At 36.1% G+C, this 17,958-nt stretch overlaps 1 protein-coding gene and 4 non-coding genes across 11 annotated transcripts in view; 3 read left to right on the forward strand and 2 right to left on the reverse strand.

The window, feature by feature from the left end:
* The window catches only part of LOC119070586 (aminopeptidase Ey), a 63,336-nt gene extending 50,573 nt beyond the window's left edge, over positions 1 to 12,763 (forward strand). For all 7 annotated transcript variants that reach the window (XM_037174999.1, XM_037174997.1, XM_037174998.1 and 4 more), the window contains 12 exons: positions 2,429 to 2,565; positions 2,787 to 3,003; positions 3,193 to 3,345; positions 3,519 to 3,839; positions 7,650 to 7,735; positions 7,795 to 7,901; positions 7,974 to 8,234; positions 8,303 to 8,911; positions 8,975 to 9,165; positions 9,240 to 9,407; positions 11,723 to 11,866; positions 12,102 to 12,763. In XM_037174999.1, coding sequence (XP_037030894.1) covers positions 2,429 to 2,565; positions 2,787 to 3,003; positions 3,193 to 3,345; positions 3,519 to 3,839; positions 7,650 to 7,735; positions 7,795 to 7,901; positions 7,974 to 8,234; positions 8,303 to 8,911; positions 8,975 to 9,165; positions 9,240 to 9,407; positions 11,723 to 11,866; positions 12,102 to 12,357 — 2,650 coding nt within the window. In that variant the 3' untranslated portion in view covers positions 12,358 to 12,763. The remainder of the gene's footprint in view (positions 1 to 2,428; positions 2,566 to 2,786; positions 3,004 to 3,192; positions 3,346 to 3,518; positions 3,840 to 7,649; positions 7,736 to 7,794; positions 7,902 to 7,973; positions 8,235 to 8,302; positions 8,912 to 8,974; positions 9,166 to 9,239; positions 9,408 to 11,722; positions 11,867 to 12,101) is intronic.
* On the forward strand, positions 10,299 to 10,370 carry Trnaq-cug. Its single transcript has one exon. It is a non-coding gene; the product is annotated as a tRNA-Gln (tRNA).
* Trnaq-uug lies at positions 10,890 to 10,961 on the reverse strand. The gene has a single exon. It is a non-coding gene; the product is annotated as a tRNA-Gln (tRNA).
* A 2,506-nt stretch (positions 12,764 to 15,269) lies between the features above and the next one.
* Trnaq-uug lies at positions 15,270 to 15,341 on the reverse strand. The gene has a single exon. It is a non-coding gene; the product is annotated as a tRNA-Gln (tRNA).
* Positions 15,342 to 15,694: 353 nt separating this feature from the next.
* On the forward strand, positions 15,695 to 15,766 carry Trnaq-cug. Its single transcript has one exon. It is a non-coding gene; the product is annotated as a tRNA-Gln (tRNA).
* The last annotated feature ends 2,192 nt before the right edge of the window (positions 15,767 to 17,958 follow it).

The raw sequence follows: 17,958 nt of genomic DNA on the forward strand, positions 1-17,958 counted from the left end.
ATAATATTATTTGCACTATAGTCAGACTGCACAGGGACAACGTAAAATACCGATGTACTTATAGTGCGATTACGATTTACGTGTGAGTCTCAAATACTACATCACAATGTTGGTAAAGGTACATACAAAGTATATAAACACTGAAGGTAATGTAAACCTTCAGCGGATCAGAGGAAATACGGATCCCGACTTTCAGGTGAATTCACTTTTCTAATGTTGCCATCATCATATTTTCTTTGGACAAAAGTTGTTGCACCTCCTAAGTATGAGTGTTATCGAATTCCCCTCCACCACTAGCTGCAACTTTACGCAAACGAATTCAGTATGTGTGCAACATCAATGAACTTCAACACAAGGTATGGTCGAACGTCAAACTTTGCATGTAGCAGAGGACATAGCGATTTCATATAAACAAACTCACCTCTCATGAGACGTGAGTTTGTTTATATAAAATCGCCATGTCCTCCGGTTTGTATGAACATACCATACCTGGTTTATACTTTCATTGTGCAACATAACGAAACTAAATTCACCTGAAGGTGGGAACTGCGGATTTGCATTACCTTTAGTATTCTTTGCGTAATATTTTTCGCTCAACTAACAAGGACAAGACCAATGGTATGGGTACGACATGCAAATCGCACTCGTCCTACATGTACATCAGACAATGAGTGATTTCAGGAGTAAAATTTCTGTAATTGATGGTCAGTTGTTGGTGTTGACGTAACAAGAAAAACAGATAAAAATGCCATCGTTGTGATTATGACGAAACGATTGGCCTCCTCAATGGCGTAGATCCACTAAATCTATACAGACCAGAACATAAAATTAAATCAATTTGATTTGCCGATTTTAATTACATGTTTATAGTAAGATAGTGAGATTGATGCTAGGGAAGTTACTGCTTCAAATAATATTTAAGTTATCATATCATTACACCAGATGCGCTTATCAAATAATCTTTCACGGGTTTTATATTTCTCAAGTGTTGTCATCTTTGTGTTAGTCATAGCTCTCTGGTCAGACGACTTGTGTTTGTGTTTGTGTTTATCAATTACAGATTTCTACAAACTGAAGTACTTCTTGGCTTCATATTTCAATAATTTATTGTTTGGGAAATCGTATACATTGCCTTCCAGTTAATTTTGATAAGTCAACCGCTTACTTACCTGATTACAGTCTATGCCCAAAAAAATTCGAGTAAATTCTTGTAGTGATAAATTCCGATTAATCCGATTACAATGTATCGCGCCCGATTAAAAACAAAAACAAAATTGTTTATTATTCAGGTTATTATCATTAGATTTCGATGCATATAGAGAGTGGGAAAGAGAACAGTGTGTGTTGTCAAGACGCAGCTTTGTGCTATATAATTTCGACATGTTTTTACCGAACATCCGGTCAAGATAACAACGGATTGATCGTTAGACTGAACGCTTTTTATGTTGACTTTGCTGCCGTTAATTTGTGTTTACTGTCTATGGGAGAATGTTCTATTTTACAGAAGCAAAACACACTAAATAATACACCAAATCAAAACAAAAGATAAGACATCTCTATGAAATGCACCTAGAAAATCGGTCAAGAGTATTTTTAGCAATGAAACGATTCATTTTGATGCAATGCTAGCACACACTATCGATGACAAATCCTTAGGAATCCTTTTTTATATCTTTTTTATCATCTACTCCTTTTATATTATGATTTCATTCTGCTCAGTGAGAAGGGCCACCATCACTGCGTGGAACAGACATAATTACCAGGGACCCCCAATTCTATTAATTTTTCAGAAAGCTCTCTTATTTTCCTTAGTTTACTCAAAATCTGTGTCTCTGAGATAGATTCGACGTGTGGGTAGGCGTCTATATATAGATGCGGAAACCCACAATGTGGGTCACACATCTAGGATCGCGTATTTCCTACTGCCAAGCCCTACTTCATCAATCACTCAAATGTACTAGTACCAGTTCTTAGCAAGAGGTCGTCAAGGCGCTTTTCATCTCGAAAATCTCAAATCCTTATTGTGGAGTTCGTAATACCCAAAGTTGTTGAACCTGAGGCACACAAGTCTCAATCTCAGGTGAAAGACGACAGGAACAGATCGGATCGATCAATTAGTCACTGTATACTCTAGGCACAGCTCTGCTTCTAGCATGAACATCAGAAATATTCGGAGACTTAAGCAATCAAAATTTACACTGTATTTTCTCGTAAAGGAGACATGATTTCTTCCCGTCAATAAAAACAGGCAACGCATGCAATCGTGCACGCATACATATTTAAAAATTTTGAGGCCTTTTGACGTTAGAAAAATAATTGGTTGTGCTAGAAGCAGTGCTATGCTCTAGGCCAACATATCTTTACTCAATTCATATTGCTCGTAAAACCATAGTCGCTGTTTATTAAAAGATTAATCTTTCATCCACAGATTACTGATCGAACCAGATTTCATTTCGGGCACAAGTAATGGCAGTGTTTCGATTGATGTGATACGAGACTCACTGGAAAAAGGACTTCCACCGATTGTGTTGGACATAAATAACATTACAATAACGGAGGCCAAAGGTAATATTTATACAGTCGACGTCAGTGAAATTTAAATAGGAATTCGCTTCAGCTGGTCCACTCATACTGCTTATACCTATTTACGATTGGATTAGTTACAGCTGATAAACATCTGAACCAAATTTCTACATAAATTTCGCTGACGTGCACTACATTGCAATCGCTTGGCTGGCTATTAAAGACGGAAAAAACTAACCAAAAATAAATTAATCATTCGACAGTATTTCATTACCCTTCCGATATTGCCTCTCCGCTGGATATTGAAACGGCATACGGCGAGCACAACGACACCTTTATCATTGACATAAAACGTGGAATCGATAAAAACGATGAAAACATAACGCTTCAAATTCAATTGAATTTCATCAGTATACTAACCGACACACTACAAGGATTTTATCGAGCGTCCTACAAAGATGGAAGGAATGAGGAAACAAAGTAATTTTCCATTTTTTGTTAAAATGTTTCAAATGAAAATCGCACCTCAAAATGTGAACTTAATGGTGTAGTATGGGTGGTGTAAAGTCTTTTTTTTTGTATTCGTGCAATAAGCAATATTAATGGCAGTGAAAAACAACGCTTTTTATTATCGTACCTAAAGGACTTTCGTTTACGATTCCATTTCAGATGGCTTGCAAGCACGCAATTTTCACCAATCGATGCTAGGCGTGCGTTTCCCTGCTTCGATCGGCCGGATAAAAAGGCACAGTTCCAGATTAGCATTATTCGGGAAGAAGACAAATCGATGACACTATCAAACATGCCCAGTTCGAACTTAAGGTTCGTTTTTCTATCATTTTTCCTATTCTGTTTCTTATGCACGCTGGTGAACCAAAACTAAGCGAAAAAAAAATCCCGTAAAAAATGTTCGCTTAACACGAGACTAGATAAGCAGTTGATACATTAAGCATAAACGACCGCTTGATTGATGAATCGAATTCAATTTTCCTTAGCTTTGCCAAACCCGGATATATTCAAGAAGATTTCGAGATAACACCGAAAATGTCCACTTACTTGGTCGCATTTATTGTGTCCGATTTGGTTATTGCAAACGTGTCAACTGTGCCATTGGCATCAAATCTACCGCGAATAAACATTTGGACCAGGAAAGAGGTGGCTGATATGGCCGGCTACACACACGATGCTACCGTAAAAATTTTACCATTCCTGGAAGAATACTTTGGCATCAAATATCAATTGCCCAAAATTGATATGGTCGCGGTGCCAGACTTTGGTTTTCGCGCTATGGAAAATTGGGGTTTGATCACTTTTCGGTAAGTCAATTTCAGATTAAATTAAAGTAAATGCCGATACTCTCTCTTGAACCGTTCAATTTGATTGGAACAAAAGATCACGGGGTCAAGCTCACATTGAATGCATTATGTAGATTTGACATCATCATGATCTCATTAATCGACAAATGAAAAACTCTTTCCATCGTCGGAACGTATTCCGTAATAATTTCCCTCAGTTTAATACCGACATGTTGGTTTTAAATGCATTCGAACCGTTCATAATAAAATTGTGAGGCTTCACACTAACGAGACCCCGTCCAGAATAGAGTCGAAGAATGTACAAACAGTAAATTAAGTAGATTTTTAAGTGCCAGTGTCAAGTTCAACGCATATGTCACTCATAAACATTTGGTATTTATGACTTTGAATAGAAATATTAATTGGTTAAAATCAACTTACGTTAATTTACATTGCGCGGGGCAATAAAAGAGAGTGAAAGAGAAGAAACTGAATGCAGTATGTGTGGTGGTTCCAGGCATATAAATATATCATTATTATTAACTGCTCAAACTCTATTTATTTTCCCATGAAGTGATTACACCACACAATATTGCTGTGAAGATTATGTCAGTCATTATTGTTTATTATGCTGGCGAAAAAAATTTCTTTTTAAAACATTGCTTACACATTCGATCTCCACGAAACAGTTAATTCCAACCATTTGTCTACAATGTCATGTCTCACATACTATATCGAGTCACATTACACGCAGTGTTCTTATCACACGAATATTGTTTCGAAATCATTTTTGGACTGGCACAAATTGTGCGGATTAGAGTGACTTAATCGCTTGAGAATTTGTTCAATGTGGAATTCAGAAAAATCCTAATTAGGCCAGAATACAACAAAATAACGTTTGTTTGTTAATTAGTATCAGGCTATCAATTTTATTGATCTAAGATCTATCCAAAGTCTGTATTTAAAAGAGCGTGGTCGTGCCGTATAATGTATGCGTGTTCTTCCTTGTTCATCTTCCAACAAGTTTTTACATTCAATTTATTAATCATCAACCCTTATCGAACGGATGTGTGAATACAACATTGAATGTCGAGATAACCGGGCCGAGGATTTTCGAAACCTGACCCGACCCGAACCAAACCCGACATAAGTTGTTGAAAACTGATAACCCAAAACCCGACCCGCACTAGATCCGGATTACATTTTTGAAACCCGATAAAATTGTTTTTTGTTCAAAATAGTCAGGGGGCATTTGTTCAGAAAAAGCCGTTAGCGTGAACGGCACTGCAAGCTACGTAGGATAAATAATATTTTGGTCAAACTATTGATGGGTTTGTTTTTAGTCATCGAATAAGGTGACTGCGATTGGCGGAAGTGAAAGGTCAACAGTTCAAAATTGACTTTGAAAATTTCCAAAGACAGTAAAATTCGATTCATTCTTTTTCATACAACACCATTTCTTTTAGAGTTCTGTCAAAGTGCTTCGTGTGACAGCTGCCAAATACTATTTTTGTATGATATTTTTCCAAAAATTTTTACAGTGCCAACATTTGTTTGATACACTGTTACACTGTTTCAGTAAATTCTATTTACACTATTTTTTTTTTTTTTTCCGTAAAAATTTTCATTTATTTATTTAAACAAACGAAAAAAAAGACTGCTCACAAAGGCGCAGTCAGTAAAAAAACGATCTTTTCATCAACAAATAAATATTACAATAAATAAAAATCATCTACTCTACTTCTCCCTAATGTTCCTAGAATGCATGCCGCATTTCCTCTTTGAATAGCGATTTGGTTCTATAGAACCATCTTCGATTGGAAATCACGAAACGCAGCTTTCATCGTTTACTTTTACTGTGTTATTTTAGCGCAATTCCTGTCAGCATTGCTAAATTTAACAACTGTCAGTTAAATTTATCCGATGAAGAAAGTAGTGTTGGAGCTACAATTTAACGCACTTTTTATCGTATTACCAACTTAAAAATGTTCTTAACAATAGATTGCAGGGATTTTCAATAACTGAGGCGATTGGTGGGTCCTATATTTTCTAACGATAGAGCTCGAAAAATGAACGTAGTGTACGAAGAAAGTGAATTAATGGGATTTTTCTCCGATTCTTTTTTACCTTCTTCAATGGCTAAAAAAATTTGGGAAAAATATTCTCTGCACACAAAATAACAGATACCCCCTAATAAAACCCAGACCCAATATTCGACTTAAAATCAACGACCTTAGAATAGGTTATATGTGACGCTGGGTATTGTGGATTTGAGCACTATTTCACAGGACTCGCAATATTTTCATGGACAATGTGACCGAAAATTTAATTTTCTAACAAATGATTTTGATTGTTAAATTGCGTATCTCAAAAGACCGACTCGAAGGCAGTGCCATCGCTGATTTTTGCGGTAGTGACGATCACAATTTCTACAATCTATTCCTAAAAAACTACTTTCTAAACAATACTCCCACTTCATTTTTAAATTATCAACATTTTATTGAAAACCTGTCCCGAACCCGAATGAAATATTTGAGACCCGATAACTCAAAAGCCCGGAAACGTTAGATTGGGTCTGGACGGTTTTTTTTCGTCAAGCTCGGGTAACCCACTCATCTATAATATAAAGTCAATCTTAGTCGAAGGAACAAACGCTCAAAGCCTGGTTTATACATCGAGTGAAAATAAAAATTTGACAGAAAATAGCAAATGTGTGGCCTGGCATGTCAATTTTCCCGTGAATACATTTTCACTTGATGAACCAGGCTTAAAGCGATAAATTATATGACACAGATTGAACAAGTGAAAAAGGAAAAAAAAAAACAAGTTTTGTAATAAAAACTAATTAGCATCGAGATGGGTGCTTGCGCTGACAATTTTATCAAGATAAAATTCAAATTTGTGACTTTAACCTTTCACGTTCAGCAAGCATTATAGCAACAGTGGTCTATAGCACTTAACGACTCTTTTGAACTATTGTTAGTGAATTTTCAAAATCTTTCATTTCCTTAAATTTGACATAAAATTTTGATATTTCAGACGATTATTTATTAGACAGATTATTTTTACGGTCCCAGACGATGAAACATAAAATAGCCGTTCACAAAAGGTTAACAATCAAATTGGAGAATATCCGATAATTTCTGGTTTTTAAACTTAACTCATCGGTCGGACTCGAAATGATATCTCCAATATTGGCAATAATAGTTATTTGTTGCCCGTAGAATTTTTTATTTAATCTGGTCTATAGGTCTCATCATGCAACAAACACGTTACCCTGACATCACAGTTTATTTTTTGGTTTATCACCAGTCTGTCATGCCTTGCATGCACAGAAAAATTACGTTAAATTTATGACAATTGCGAAGAGTTAAAATAGAAATGATCTGTTTGCAAGAACAGTCATGTTCGTTTGCACTGGTAATTTATTTGTAGCACAGGGAACATTAAAAGAAAAGCAAATTTTTGCTCAAATGTTGAGCTTTGGGTTGCGGTACGGTACTGGTACAAAAGTACTAAACATTCTTAAGAAAAGGGTTAATGTTAATTGGTATTGATTAAAATGAGTGGCAGTTACCTTTTCTTCTAGTTGCGACACGAATAATGTTGCGTGGTCGCTTTTCTCCTGCAAAGTTCGATTGAAGTTCTACTTCTTTTCTTAAGCGTCCCTCATCTTCATTACACAAACTTTAGTCGAATTTCTAGAACGAAAAATTCAAATGGCCCATAGAAACCACAAAATACGACCACCTCTAATGCCCACCCAACTTTTTCTCTTCTCTTTCCATTTCTGTTCATTCCATTTGATAACATCAATTTGTCGTTCCACAGCGAGGCCAGCATATTAGTCCCAGAAAATGAAAGCATCCGATCATCAGCTGAACATACAGAGCACGTAACAGCCGTATTGGCGCATGGTATATATGGCTGACCGTTTTACAATGAATGGACGTTCGATAAATGATTCTTTTTTCAGAACTTGCACACATGTGGTTCGGTAATCTAGTCACAATGAAGTGGTGGAGTGATTTGTGGTTGAAAGAAGGCTTCGCTACATACATGAGCTATTTGGCTATTGAGCATGTAAATTGAAATTTATTGTTGACTCCAGCGGATCGGTTATTAAAGCCTCATTTCCATTTTGTACGTGTCTAGATCGAACCGGGATGGCAAATAATGGATTTTTTCTCGGTAAAATCACTGCAAAATGCAATGGAAATCGATGCGGACAGTAGCAGTCATCCGATTTCATTTCCGGTTTCGAAACCATCCGATATACGTCGGATATTCGATCCAATCTCGTATTCCAAGGGAGCGTCAATCATTCGAATGATGAATGGATTTTTGGGTGAAAAGGCGTTCAAGGGCGGTCTGCAGGCGTACTTAAACAAGTTCCAATATGATAATGCTGTGCAGGTAATTGCTTGAAACGAACGGTTTGTGCACACATCGAATGGTTTTTTGATGTCGATTTTGTCATTTAGGACGACCTTTGGGAAGTTATGACAAATTTCGGTCACAAGTACAACACGTTACCAAAAGATTTTGATGTTAAAAAGATTATGGACACGTGGACGCTTCAGCCGGGCTATCCAGTTGTGACTGTCGTTAGAAGTGGAGCCAATGTGACCATATCTCAACAGAAATATATGCTACCGGCAGTTGATTATGAAGACACAACGCGTTGGTTCATACCAATCACATATGAAACGAAAGCCCGACGCACTCAGGATGGTCTTCCAACCTATTGGCTGTCCAACTCGAAAAACATAACAATTCCAAATGCCGTTGATCCGACTCACTGGATGTACGTCAATATTCAACGGGCCGGATATTATCGTGTCAATTACGATTACGATTCTTGGGTCATCTTAAGTCGAAGTTTCGATGAATTCACACCCGTTGTCAGGGCTCAACTTGTCGATGATGCTTTGAATTTGGCTAGAGCAGAGATATTGTCGTACGATATTCCGTTGACATTTTTACTGAGATTGGGTAATCATGCCGATGCGTTGCCGTGGGCCGCTACGGAAAATAGTCTTCAATATTTGACATACATGATTAATAGAGAACCGGCTTACGAACATTTCCGCGTAAGTTGTGCTTTTGGTTTACAACTATAAACCGCTACCACTATTCAAAACGTCCATTTGTAGGCTTTGATGAGATTCATATTGAAACCGATCTACGAAAAAATGGGTTTCGATGAGATTCAGGGAGAGTCTCACGTTGAACTGATGCACCGCTGCCGAATCATCAATTTTGCTTGTCATTTCGGATACGATCGGTGTACGAATCGGGCTCAAATTCTGTTCCGTGACTGGATGAGAGATAAGTCTTTGAATTTGTAAGTGCCAGCAATGGGGAAAAATCGATCTGGTGTCCGCAGTCAGTGATGTTAATTTGTTATATTGTTTACAGAATCAGCCCCAATCTGAAGGAGGTCATCTACTGTACTGCAATGAGAGAGGGTTCATTCCAGGAATGGTATTTCGCTTACGAACGTTATTTGGCTACAACAAGCGCCGCAGAAAAGGAATTAATTCTGAGCGCATTGGGATGTACAACAAAACCGTGGCTGCTATCCAAGTAAGTTTTTCGATTAGAAACTAGCTATAGAATTCGGTGTTTTGGACATGATATTGACTCGAATCACTCGCTAACAAAAATTGTTTAAAAAAAATGATTTCGGAGTGTTACCTGTAGGCGAACTGGCACCAAAAGAACGCTCGGTGACATCATGCATCTCATTTGTAAAAGTCCCAAAAATTAATAATTTTCGTACACAAATTCAAAGAGTCCTTCGGGAATCGCCCGAATTCACCGTATGGTCGGTCGGGGACTTAAATATGGCTTATTCGCATCGAAGGAATTCACATGCATGAATCGTGAAAATTCGTGTCAGAATCATCTATCATCTGTGGAGCCTTCGTGTCTTGTTCGTCTTTTAGAAATATTGCCTAATTCAATGTCCCAGATCAACAGAAAGCACGGACATAAAAAAAAAGATTTCGCTAAAAAATCCTCACCTTTCGTACTCCATTTTCCTCATGGAATTGACCTTCGCTATTACATTACAACCATTAGTATAACGTCTATCTCTGCGAACTTCGAAGCAAAGTCTGAAGGTGATTGGTAAATTTACCGTTGACATTTTTCTTCAATTTTCAACGAATTTTATTATCGAAAACCATTACTTCTAACACTCGAAACGTTTTTCCCTCGGTGACTGTTCTCCCAAAATCAACTATATACAAAAAATAGATCGTATAATACTCTCAATATACACAACACTATACGTACACAGCAATCTCCAATACTAACGAATACATAAATACCAAACACAGCATACAAAATTATACCATTCGAATGCGTGATTGTATTTAACAAACGCCGTGCAGTAGACTACCAAACTAAACTTTTGTTTGTTTTTCGTTTGTGCAGACGTTATAATAACTATTATGCCGCCAAACGCGTATTGGTCCCATGGTGTAATGGTTAGCACTCAGGACTCTGAATCCTGCGATCCGAGTTCAAATCTCGGTGGGACCTGATGGAATTTTTTTTTTATTTTAGATTTATGTTTTCCATCGCTTAATTGCTAATTTGGTAAAATAATTTAATTCTTTCGATTATTTCTATAATTATTATCATTGATTGACAGACACGAAGGTGGTAGACTCTATTACGAAATCACTTATTCAAATTTCATACAAATTTTATGCTAAAAATGTTTGGGGAGCCGAGCAGATGAATTAGTCCATGCTATATTGATAACAGTCAATACATTTACTCTCGAAACACTGTCATTGCCAAACGACACTGTGAATGGTTATAACTTGAGAGGTTCTTTGGATTAATGATCGTTTCAGATCACTATGTGTGATTCTGTACTATCACCACTACTGATACGATTTCTTCAATCACTTACTTACACACAAAAATTTATGTTCCTCTTACCCTCAGTAGAAGACCGAACACACTCAATTCCTTTACTTTACATTATTGGTTCTGTGTACAGCCTCAGCTGCTTTTAAAATGCAACAAAATAGAAAATAAAAAAAAATTACCAGGTTCTACCGAGATTTGAACTCGGATCGCTGGATTCAAAGTCCAGAGTGCTAACCATTACACCATAGAACCGTATACCAGCAGACCGCTTAGCATGAATTATATTTCACGACGGCAATTCTCTCCGAAAAAATGTTGTCTCACAGAGAGAATAATTTTAGACGATTATTGGTTGAATGTGTGTTGTGTATGGAGTATACATGTTCCTTGCAATGTGCGACTGTACGTAATGTAAGAAACTTTGGAGTTAAACAAAAATAATTATTTTGAATCAAAACTTGAAGTACGTCGGGTAAGGGATGTTAAGGTATTAATCTATCCGTGAATAATATCTCAAATTTGTATACAGATTGAGTGTGTCCAGTGTAATGTCGTTCGTTCCGAGTTTTCCTTCAAATCAGGTCAAGAAACAAACTTTTGGGAGGATGAAAAGCTTCATCAGGTTCGATCTGAAAATGTTAACGACACAAAAAGTGTCACGATTCGTTGTCTCAGTTTTTGGGGTTCCAGTCAGAAATAATTTCCATTTCATGATGATAGAGTTAGAACTTTAACGTTGACTGAAAGTTTTTAACTTATTGACACTTTGTTTCACTATATTATTTCCAATCAATCAAGCCATTAGCTGTAGCGAGCTTTAATTAATTGGACATTATCAACGAATTGCCCTGCTTGTACATCAAAAGCACAAATTGGCAGCATTACGCTGTACCACATAATAAACTAGAAGAGGCAATGGGACATTTTGAAATTGAATTTTTTGAACCACGATCGATTTTGGATTTTTCCACGTTTATTCAACGAAATGAAAATTATTTTTTCTTTAAATTTAGATACTTGAACATGACAATTTCGTCAACATCAGGCATCCGTAAACAGGATGGTGCTCGAGCATTCGTTTCTGTTGCACAGAACAACATTGGATACGAGATTGCATTCGATTTCTTGGTGACAAATATCAAGGAAATAAGTGAATAGTAAGTCAATGAACTCGACGTATTCGACCCTAGCACTGAATCAAGTACAGAATTTGACAATTGCCTTCCCGATGCAGTAATTAAAATTTCTTGTATAAATTAAGTTTGTAATGCCGGTACTGCGTCGAAATTTTATGAGAATGAGGTGTCAATTTTAGTGCTTGGTTCAGTGCTATGTTTTGACGAATTTTATTCTTCTAAATAAAATTTTGATTTTTAACTGAATCTCCTGTAGCTTTGGCGATGGTTTTTCCACTTTGTCGAAAATGATCGATTCAGTTACGACTTACATGAACAAAGACTACCAAAAAGACCAATTCCAACAGTTCGCCGAAAAGGCTCGTTCACTCGGTCTGAAGTCGGTTGAATCGAGCATAAAGTTGGCATCGGAACAAGTCAAGAATAATATCTACTGGAGATCTAGATCGTATTATAAGCTACAAGAATATCTGGAAACGTTAACCAGGCAGCTGCACATTAATTTGTATTAAACGTTCTTGGAGAAACGAGAGATGACGCGAACGAGGAATCGTATATTGTGTAATGTAGGCAGAAGGGTGTGTTTGTGCAGTGTGTGCATGGTGTTCATTCGGAGTAACTGCCATAATATTTTTATTTTTTATTTATTTGTAAGGAGCTTTGTTGGCTATTTCCTATTCTTGTTTTAAAAAAAATTAAAATTTGAAAAAAACAAAAAACAAATCTATCGATAAGTAACAAACTATGTGATTGTAGTGTAAAGTCAGGACAAAAATTGTATGAAAGTATTTTAGATGAAAAATAAAGAGAAGAAAGGAAATTGATTGAAGATATTGACAAAATGGACACAATTACAATGAATGTTTAATTAAATGATCCAAATAAAATGACGATTGACGATGTTGACTACAAGATAAATTGGAATTTCATTTTTTTACCAGTTCCCTTTCCCCTGACTAATTCGATGCATTTTGTTTCGAAATTTTTTTCTAGATACTCTTTTTTGGCAGCTGTCACTACGATCACTCATGCTTGCATCTTGCAATTTTAAACATCTAGTAGAATACTACAAAAATCCATCAGTAGAGTGTTTGCAGATAAATATTCATAAAAAGATCAGTGCTGGATATAACTTTTGAAAATAAAGCTCAGAACAGGCTGAAACAAGCCTGAACCTGTTTTGACCTGATGTATTAAATCTTAACTTGAAACCTGAATTAAGTCAAACCTGACCTGAAACGTAATCAAGTTACATGAAATATTCTATGAAAATTTCAGGAACCTGGCCTTAAAAATTCAATAAATAAATCAGGTTCAGGGCAAATATTCTTTTAAAATTACCTAATCTTAACCTGAATTATGACCTCAATATGACCGCGATCGACCATGGTCAACTCCGAGCTTAATATGAAAATTAGCTGAACGTATCGTGAAACGAATTATCCGGAAAATTTAGAAGATCTTGGTTAAATCAGTATTTCATAAACAGACCCGGACTACGGAACAAGATTTTTTATCGAACGAATTGTGACTTATTTCGATTTGAAGACTGAACGATTGAACGCAAAGACATCGAATCTATAGACTGGATTTTCACCACCAAGTTTAAGGTTTGTACTCACGGACAAAATGTCTCTACTCTAAAAAATCACTCCCATTTCTATCGATCGAACAACTGACAATGCGTCGACCACCTTCTACTTTTTTTTACTTTTTAACCTCTTCATTCGCCAATAAATAATCTATATAACAAGCTACACAATATCAAATACTAATATTTAAGAAATGTACACTCGAATCATAATTCATCATTAAACACTCATTAATTAAGCTCAAGCTCCATACTTATAAGATATGTTACACCTTACATACTTCATTGTACAGTAACACAAGTACGCGAATGCCTATATTCGTAAGTTTTTATATGTTGCAATATGGCAGTTACACTGCCTCAGTATGAATAAAATATTTTCTCGATCAAATTTATTCCCTTGACTGTAAGTCATGGGTTTTACATAAACAAATACACCGTACATAACGCGTTCACTATGATTAAAAATGTATGGAAATGTGATGAAAAAACGTTAAATGTAACAATTTTGTGCTCTTTGTTAACATGATAACTTGAGTAAATCTCAACGGATTTTCAAAAACGTTTTTATATTCAACGAAGTATTGAAATCCTCAGGTCAAGTTCGAAAATGGGTGGTATCGGTTCAACCATCTGGTAGTAATTCTCGAAAGAAGCCTTTTCTGCTTTTCTTTGTTAACACGATAACTGGAGCAAAGTTCAACTGATTTTCAAAAACTTTTTTTTTAATCAATGAAGCATTGAAATCCTTAGGTCAAGTTCGAAAATGGGTGGCATTGATTCAACCATCTGGAAGAAGTTCTAAAAAAAAAAGCCTTATCTGCTCTTTGTTCACACCGTAACTGGAGCAAATTTCAACCGATTTTCAAAAACTTTTCTTTATTCGATGAAGCATTGAAATCCTCAGATCCAGTTCGAAAATGGGTGGTATCGGTTCAACCATGTGGTAGCAGTTCTCAGAAGACGTCTTTTCTGCTCTTTGTTAACACGATAACTAACTAATCTAACGATGTAGCTGCTGTTTGTAAACGAATTTTCAATAATGGTTTCTTGCTATTTTATTTTGTCTTGTTAACAAAAGCGATTAAACCACAAAAAATTAACGAGTGTGAAGTTCACAAGAGTTTCATTTTTATTGAAGACATTCATCATTTTATAGACAGTAACGGTCTAATATGAGCATAACTTCACGAAGATTTTCAGTAAAACTAAACAAAATTGAATTATTAATGAGACATTTAGACCGTTCTGGTATAGTTCTTTTTAATCAACCCATAAAAAATCTAATAAGAAGCTCTGGTTCAGACAGTCAATGGATCTGACCCACCCAACAGGTGGGACCTAGTGAGTTCATCACAACCAGAGCGAAAGACTTATGAGTAATCTCTTGATGAACAATGTTCCTATCACAAAACCTTGGGACTACCTTATCTACTACTACATCACAGAAACATAAGAAATTTAAGATTGAAACCATAAATGATCAAAAGGAAAAATCGAATTACTCTACGCCTTTAATACCTTAGTTTTCAATAAAAATCGTAAGTTAAACAAACCCGACCGCCACAACATAATTTGCAATTGTCCTAATAAATCAAGTACAACAATTACCACCGCATAATTAAAGACTAATAGAATTGAAACTATGAATTACAATAAAACTGCATCTAACAAAGTTTAACGAAATTGCTTACACAAATTATCGAGTCAGATATCTCAGCATATTATATCGAACACACCCAACATTTTCAATTATTTACTCAACTGTTTTATTCTTGAAGGCGAGGTGTCGATTGTATTAAATAATCCAAAATTACGAGAAAAAAAAATTCTAGGTTCTACCGAGATTTGAACTCGGATCGCTGGATTCAAAGTCCAGAGTGCTAACCATTACACCATAGAACCCTTTCTTTTGCTCTCTTTATTTGCACACATACCGCTGTCAACGCATCATACAGCAAAACTCTCTTCTTTAGAGAGTTTTTATAAACCACTGTGTCTGAACTGTCACTATCAGCCACCAGATGACATTCACGCATTGAATGGATTGAAATAAATATGTTGAATGGCTTTTATGCGGACGTCCTTTTTGGTGTTTGATATGAAAGTGATTTTCGCTGCGAAACTTCTGTTTGTAAATTTATTGTGGATGTGCAATGTGTGGAGAGTTCATGTGAACATTTGTGGACAGAACGAAATTTGCATTGGAAATTGAATTCGCGATGAATGAGCTTGTTACAATTACGGGTATGAGATATGGTCCCATGGTGTAATGGTTAGCACTCAGGACTCTGAATCCTGCGATCCGAGTTCAAATCTCGGTGGGACCTTCGGTGTTTTTTATTTAATATAATCCGCTCATTTATACCACTACAGTTAATCAATGACTGTAATTAAATATGCAAGAGTAGCATAGCAGCCGTACGGGCGGAACTCTTTGATAAATTTTGTCGAACACATTTCCTCATGTGTTATGCAATACTTGGCTGCGTATGTATTGGATTGGTAACGTAGCTATCGTAGAATTCATACACTACCACCGATTTAGTAAGCAAGTTACGTACGTAGCGTTTGAAGAAACTTTCAAAAACACTTAAAGTAGAATAACAGGCAATCATGACATCATCTATATGTTACGATAAGACGACATATCTTTGATATGTAAAGAACGGCCAAACAATAAGAAGATAGTGCTTCAGAGCGAGAAAGTAGAAGTGTGATCAGCAGTAATACGATTTGTTGAAGCGTATCGTCACAAAATCATTGAAATCAGTGAAAGACACTTGATATGTGTTGGATACAAAATCTTTCAGTTCAATATTTTTATCATAGATTTAGCTATATAGGACAACACTTGCCAGAGCTCATCGCTTTTGTCGTTGGCGATAACAGATGATGTTCTGTAATGTTTATGTCGACTAGATCCTATTTCTATCGATGAACTCTGTATAGGTTTGTTCAAAGCACTCCCAGCTTCGATGCTTTTGACAGTGCTATGATTTGTTCGATAGGTTTGTTTCAAGTAACTGTAAACATGAACACGATTTCATCCACAGAGATCGGTTTTCATATAAATATTGATGAGGTTATGTATATATTAATGAAATTTGACAGTACTTTGACAGTTCGTATGGCCTTGGAACAGAAGGTAAGAACGGTAAGAACGATTTTTGACAAGCCGAAAACAAACGAATGATCCACAGAACCATAACCTCAACGCTTTTGCGAACATTTTGTCAACCATATAGATGCTGTTTTGACAGCTCAAATAACCTTGGAAACAGACCTATAACTCAATTTCAAGTAGCTCTTTCTATTTACATAACTATGGAGGAATCGGAGATATAGTGGAAATGTCAAGAGTTCGTCTAACATTTTGTTCATCTGACAACGACTACGTTAATAGATGTGCAAATCATTTTGGTTGTCAATTTTTCTATTGTTTTGTTGAGTTACAGTCCGTAACAGTCGATTTTGTGTGCGCTTGCTACTGATTTTGGAGTGCTCATGCTCATATTGTTTTTTACTACTCTGAGCGCGTGACCTTGAAAGCCATGTATGGTAGACAAATATACGGTGTTTAAGTAGAGCGAGATGGAAAATCAACTCGGGGTCTGCTCTCATGGAACAATAGGTTGTTATTTCGCCATCTCTCTCACTCTATAAGTGTTGTGTTTGTATGAGTCGACCAGGTGGTAAGACAACTGAAGCAGTCTTTGACACAAATTTGGTTTACATTAACTGTAATAACCGATGTATAATTAATGTCGTCTGATTTTATACATGAACATTGTATTCAACCTGGGATGAAAATTTTTAAAATCATTTTTCCACTTTTCATCGCGAGTAATACACAACTTCATACACGAACTGCAAAACTAAAATTATATTAGGGTTGTAAAATACGTAAAACTTATTTTTATCCCAAATTTTTTTCATGCCTCAGGACAAAATTACAGATTTTATCTCAGAATTTGGTCACTCGGCATGAAAAGTTGTATACGCATCTGTTTTGGACGGTAGATCTTAGGCACTTGCGCTTGTCGCCCTACTTCGTTCCGGCTACAACGCGTGAAATTGCCTAAAATCTAAGTCGAAAACAAATACGTAAATAACTATATTTTCCTAAGATTTGCTTGGAGCCTTTTTTTAGCGAATGAGAGGTTTTCAGCACGAAAACGAATTCGCTAAAAAAATTCTTTTAGCGTAAGCTAAGAACAACGCTTTTCCTAAACGACGGTGGAAATACGCGACGAAGTTGCACTAGTTGCACGAGTGTTTCGGCACTAGTCAGGAAAAATATATAGCAACCGATTACAAAATGGTATTTGTTATTTATGACATCGAGTACAAAGTCATAAACAAATCATGAAAACACAACATTCAGTCATTGTTGTCAATACCTTCAATACCTCTCTCTTGATGCTGTCCCAGTACCACATCTTTTATCCGTTGTTTTTAGAATCACATGTGAAGAAGCTTCGATTGACTTTTTATCCTTAGTCATAGCATATTTTCATAT

The sequence above is a fragment of the Bradysia coprophila genome (genome assembly GCF_014529535.1).
Source record: "Bradysia coprophila strain Holo2 chromosome X unlocalized genomic scaffold, BU_Bcop_v1 contig_98, whole genome shotgun sequence".
NCBI lineage: Eukaryota > Metazoa > Arthropoda > Insecta > Diptera > Sciaridae > Bradysia > Bradysia coprophila.